Source organism: Sinocyclocheilus anshuiensis, unplaced genomic scaffold (assembly GCF_001515605.1).
Source record: "Sinocyclocheilus anshuiensis isolate Anshui unplaced genomic scaffold, SAMN03320099.WGS_v1.1 scaffold1898, whole genome shotgun sequence".
Lineage (NCBI taxonomy): Eukaryota > Metazoa > Chordata > Actinopteri > Cypriniformes > Cyprinidae > Sinocyclocheilus > Sinocyclocheilus anshuiensis.
In genome coordinates this window covers 311761-318060 of record NW_015547733.1, presented here as the reverse complement: position 1 = coordinate 318060, position 6300 = coordinate 311761, and the positions used below count along the sequence as shown (strand labels likewise).

Below are 6300 nucleotides of genomic sequence, written 5' to 3'. Positions count from 1 at the left end.
GTGTGGCTCAGTTTTGGGCTTTCTGGTTAAAGATTGGTGTTGATATGGTTTACTTAGGTTGTGTTTTGGTTCCATTGTTACATTTTGATCTGGCCCAATTCAGGGCCAGTTATGGGTAATTAACTTGGCTGAGACAGTAATGGCCCATGTGTGGCCCTTGTCTGGAATCCAGACCTGGTCCACACTAGTGCCGTAATACATTGTGCGGTATGTGGGCCAAGCAAAAGCTGGTTGTGTGGGCCGGAGCTGGGCCGGAGAAAAATTGCTATGTGGGCAGTTATTTGATCATTTAATTTGATCATTCATCTCGTGAACTTCATGAACAAAAAAATCTACAATAACAAAAATATACAATCATGAAATTTTTTGTTTTTATGTCTGTGCATAAGTGGCTCAATGGGAAATGCTGTCTCCTCACAGCAAGAAGGTCTCTGGTTCGAGACCCAGCTGAGCCAGGGAGTCTTTCCTTCCGATCTAGTATCACTCACAATTTAAAGATGTGTGATTACAGATGCTTAACTGTCTAAAGGTGTGACTGTGTGTTTTACTGCCTACTGATGGATCCGTGGTTGAGTCGTTGTTTTTTGGGCTTTTTTATGGCTCAGTTTTGGGGTTTCTGGTTAAAGACTGTTCTCTATATGGTTTACTGAAGGCTGAGTTTGGCTAGCACTATTAAAACTTATTCTGGCCCAGTTCAGGGCTGGTTATAAGTTATTATTTGGCTGAGATTTGGGCCAGTTATGGCTCTAGTCCAGATCTGGCCCAAACAAGGGCCGTAATTCTTTGCTGCATGTGGGCCGAGTGTAACTGGTTGTTTGGCCCAGAGCTGGGCCAGATGACAATTGCTATGTGGGAAGATAATACATTCAGATAATATGGTACGACACACCAGTTTGCAATATCAAGCAGCAAAACAAGCTGTTTTGTACAAGTAAAAATAACTGGGGGAATAGCCTACAGTTACCACACGGTTCCAGATAGCACACGTGTCTGCAAGATGTCTGTTAACGATCACTTCATCTGGAAAGCATCTGTTGTGTACAATCTGACAGACATCTTTCAGACATCAGTTTTACATACTCCAGGACTGAGTTTGGGCACCCCTGTTCTAAATCATAAACATCTTAAAGACATCTTCTAAACGTCTATTTGACATCTGGTAGGAAACGTCCTATAGACGTATTGCAGATGAGCAAGCACTCTAAAAAATAGGTCTTGCAGATGTAAATGCAGAAATCAAATAGACGTCTCCATGATGTCTGCTATAGGGTTTACCTGTACTCAACTAAAAATGGAATCAAAACAATTCACGGAGCAGTGAAAATATACCAAAATTATCAAACCATTTTTTACCAACACACATGGTAAAAACACCCATAGCTGTTTATTCAAAAAATGACAAAAACATGATAATGGAATCTTTGATTATAAAGAGCAAATAAAGAACGCACGCACACACACACACACACACACACACACATAGCCAGCCTACACGCACTTTGTTTTTGTAATCGATGACTGGAAAACTTTATTAGTGAGAATAATGATTTGCAGCGTCACCCAGGCATGACAATGTTCAATAATTAAAAGTAACCCTGTCCATTTTCTTCGCGTTATTACGGTAACAGCACCCGGAAATGCGCGATATTCAGATATTCTTACGTTCGTACAAGTATGATACAAAGATCCGTGTTGTTCCTATGCAGTGCTATAACCGGCACCGTAGTATTTCCGCGTGAAATGCCGAGACACGTTCTGTGGATGACTGCGCTTTCGCTGTAACCGTCTCCGTAGAAACGCGGCTTGTAGTCTTTTGTGACATTGTTGTCGCCGCTACCCCACGTGTTGCAGAAGCGACCACCGAGCGAGCTGCATCGACAGCTTGAAGTCATCGCTGTCACTGCGAGCTATTACGATTCTGTAGTCTTTACAGTTCACATCTCCCATTCCTTCCAAAGGTTATACAATGAGTGAATACTTCTCGCTGTCGGAGTGTGATGTAATTGGCTTTGATTTGGACCACACGCTCTGTCGATACAATTTGAAGGAGACCTCCAGGGTGAGTCGCACTGGCATCATATGCATATCATGACACAACCGACCTCAAACGCATTATTATAGGGCTTACACGGCGCGAACACTTACACAATGGTAATGATAAATCAGAAATATAAGATTGGTTCTGTCTGCTTTACATCAATGGACCTGAAGCGGAACAATGTTGATGCGCTAATCTAAAAGATCGATCTATTCGGCAGGCCTTGTTGTGAGAACACATTGAGAATGCGAGAGGTGTGTCTCCTTTATCTGTCATTCCAGGAGGATGTTCATGCAAACCCTATTTGCCCTGATTTCATTTGACGTGTAGTTTATGGGCAGCTAGATAAAGCCTAGCTCGAGATGAAGCTTCATTTATGGTTAGGCCTGACATCTTCATGTCACTGTACTGTACCTCCACTTAGTACTTACATTTATTTCTTCTTCTGTTTCTGTGCAGCTGATCTATGAGAGTTTTGCACGGTATCTGGTGGAACACAAGGGCTATGATAAAGATCTGCTTCATTTAACACCCGCTACTTGGGACTTCTGGTGAGTTTTAATAACAGTTTTATTAATAAAATTGAGAATACTTGCATGGAAACAGATTCATCGTGACCGATGCCCATATATACTCAAAACAAACTAATACAGATGTTGATGCTGAAAAACCATGGTAGCAGTTAGTGCCGTTAATCGTTCCTGAGGGAATACATCAACTTAGTGCTGTGGATCACCGGATTGGCTTTCACCGTGGACGAAGCCCGGGGTCGTCACGTGCTTGCCGCTACTTCGTCGGATCCGCCGGCCACGCCGTTCTCGACCCCGCCGCCTTTGCTCACTCTAGCCCGGCCAGGGGACAACTCATGTGCAGAAGTGGAATCTGTATACAGCATATAAAAATATTACTTGCAAAAATGTAAACATCACCACAATTTTAAAATAAGACCAAATAAGTATAAACATAATTACCATCATTAGTATGTAAACTAAAGCACATGCCCCTTTCAGCAACAAGTTCAGCAAATACATCCACGTCCACTTCTGTAGAGGTGTCATCCGTTACCCTAACAGGTGTCTGTTCTGGAATGGCAAATGCTTTTTTTGCTGTAAAACAATAACTTCATTACTATCCTACATTATTTTTTTATTAATCATAAAGACATTAAAGTACTTTGTGCATTTACTGTATAGTATAGCTTAATTTAGAGCCTTGCCTTCAGTGACAAACTCCAAAAAGCACGGCTCTTCGAGTTTTACATATTTTCTAGTGTCCCTATATTGTGTTCTTGCCTTTACTGTCCAACCTGTAACAGGTAAGCAAACTTGAATGACATTTTATACAAACAAAAATGACACATAAAAATACAAATACATAAGATACAAATTCAAAAAGAAAACTAATAAGATTTTAATTTGTCACAAAATGCTTGACAACATTCCAGTGTGGGCACAGGCGTCGGTTTATGTTTTTGCCAGTGAGGATAAGTTATGTGCTTATCCTCCATAGAAAAAAGCAAACTAACAGACTCAATATAATAAGGTCACTTTGTGTTTTACTATAGATTCTGTTTAATACCAACACACATATTACAGTAAGAACTACCACATGCCTATGTCAATTGTCAAAACAACTCAAACTTTATATTCACACATAAGCACTAAATACTGTTACAGATTTACAATACCACACATATAAAGCTAGAACTAAGTACAGAAAAAATCCCTCACGTCAAGCCAACTAATGCACGTCTGCTTAACTAATACTAATACAAAACAAGACAAAAAATGCCTCAGCGGGAGAAACAAACCGGTTTACCCGGTCTTGAGTTGCTATCTGTCGGCTGATGCAGCGCTTCCCTCCCGTACTTAGTGCTCGAGCACGTTTTTGAGTTTCTCAAGAAGAAATGTTTTTCGACTTTTTGGAGCGCTATACAGACTGATCGGCAAATGTTATCAAAGTACCACGAGAACGATGCTATATGTCTATCTCGAGATGTCAAAGGCCGATCAGTAGGCCGCCAATGACGTATCTCGTGCGTTTCTGTGGGTGCTCGGCTAAATCCGTTAGCGGGGGCGCCACACAAGAAAATATTATTTCAAGAGCAATTCATTCGATTAACGTCTGCTTTCTGGTTTGCATGACATTTCAAAACACCAGAATTAAACCCGTAGTTACGGAATGAAAGATATAAACGGACTTATAAATGTTGGGAACCCTATAAAAGATACTTTCGCCAAATGACAAATAAACTAAGTTTAACTATCTAATCTCTAATGTTGGTATAACACAGAAAATGCTTAAACTGCTACATTATTTAACACAACAATTAAAATGAGCACAATGGTAATGAACTTACGTCTGTCTCCATCGTCCTCCATTAACAAATTTAGTAACTTCTCACCACTTCACTTTCAGACATGGTGCTGTCCTACGGGGTGGGGGGTGGTGGAATAAAATTAGCGTGTCAGTCTTGTCATTTACTAAACGTTAAAACATCCTTTAATATGGACCTACGATTTTTTACATCTTAGTTTAACGTTTCCCGTGAAATGGTAAACTCAAGACTGAACGGCGGATCAAAAGCGCGTGAAATTAAACTGAGGTAAAAAATGCTGACAGAGTTAAGTCAACCATATACGTTACTGATTATCGATATTATGATAATTTAATACTTATTTTATTACTTAATTAAAGAAGAGTATGCAATGTTGACTTTGTGTATTAATCTTGTGATAAATTAGAAATAATCATAACTTACTTTGACCGTGTCAATGTTTGGGTAAAATGAGGCAAATAATAAGTTATTTTTCACACAAACAGTATAATATAAAACAAATACAATTTGCTTTAGTGATGATACACATTCATAAATAAAATCACAAGTTGATAGATTGATAATATACCTTGTAACCGTTGTGCAGGCAAATCCATAAAGGAGAGCGCGTAGGATGGGCGGGGAGATCGAAAATGCTCTGCACATGCGCAGATGTTGATTATATGTGAACACCCAAAGGAAACACTGTGCATTATCACTAAACAAGTGATAAAGCATTTAATATTTGTAAATCAACACCAGATTTTATCACTAGCTGCACAACACTAGGTTTTTATTACTCAGTAATTTGCTGTGTCCATCTTAAACAGCTAACACAGAAATGATTACCTGTTTTCGGTAATTCATTTCTCCATTTCCAGCAATTGCTTTCAAGTATTATGTAAATATATATGCATATTTTTATTTATACAACTGTACAGTAATTAATGCACAAATCTGTTCATAAATCTTCTGTTCCAGATTTTTTTTCTTTAGTCTTATTTAATTGTCCTTTCTGTTCTCATGTCATATATATGTGTATGTATGTACCAAGAGCTCCTAAAAAACCAAAACAAATTCCTTGTGTGTTTGCTAATTCTGATTCTGATTCTGATCTTTGTTGATGTGCGAACAGCTTTTTTTCCTTGATAAATTTTAGTTTTTTTTTTAAGATACAAATAAATATACATAAAAAACATAGCATATAGTCATATATATTTATTTTATTGTTTCTGTTCAAATATGCTAATTAAAAACAATAGGACAAATTAAATAGAACAAAGATACAAATTAAATAAATGTAAAGTTTAAAGTTTTAAAATGAAATAAGTTTTTCAGGTACAATTGGTTTATTTAACATCTAGTAAGACATGCCACAGAAATGGAATAATTCAATGTAAATAAAACTGCATAGTTTTCACTGTATTATTTAAATCTAAATAAAATCTTATTAGGGATCGACACAAAAGTTATTCAGTCAAGAGCAGTGAATGATTTTTTTCCTTTATTTTGCTGTTTAATTAACATTATAATACACAGGCAGCAGCAGGTTTATTAGGCTCCACATGACGGATATTGAGTACATCATGCACATGCTATATTGGAAATTTACATACCGCGATTAGACTTGTGCCGGTATTCGGTAATGCGATGTATCACGGTAATGAATATGCACGATATTGTTATCGTGGGCTCTTCTAAATACCGTGAATAATTATATATTACAAGTTATTCAGAATTTTGAATGCATTTTAAGAATACTTTTCCCATCAACTGGTCAAAATGCACAACACCTGCTGTATGCTGCGTGAAAGACGCGTGCGCACTCTGACGTAAATAAGCACGGACGAGAAGCACATGGCGGAACATGTGAGAGACGCTCTGGATGAAAGCGCACTTTCACTCTCTGACAGCAGATGGCGCTAAACTGCAGAAATAATAATAA

General features: G+C 38.1%; 1 protein-coding gene across 2 annotated transcripts in view; it reads left to right on the top strand.

The window, feature by feature from the left end:
- The first annotated feature begins 1560 nt into the window (after positions 1–1560).
- The window catches only part of LOC107704358 (5'-nucleotidase domain-containing protein 1-like), a 79943-nt gene continuing 75203 nt past the window's right edge, over positions 1561–6300 (top strand). The window contains exons 1-2 of one of the 2 annotated variants that reach the window (XM_016507265.1): positions 1561–2059; positions 2498–2589. In XM_016507265.1, the coding sequence (XP_016362751.1) occupies positions 1967–2059; positions 2498–2589 (185 nt within the window). In that variant the 5' untranslated portion in view covers positions 1561–1966. Of the gene's footprint in view, positions 2060–2189; positions 2293–2497; positions 2590–6300 lie in introns of those variants that run through there. The other variant, XM_016507266.1, reaches the window with a different exon arrangement.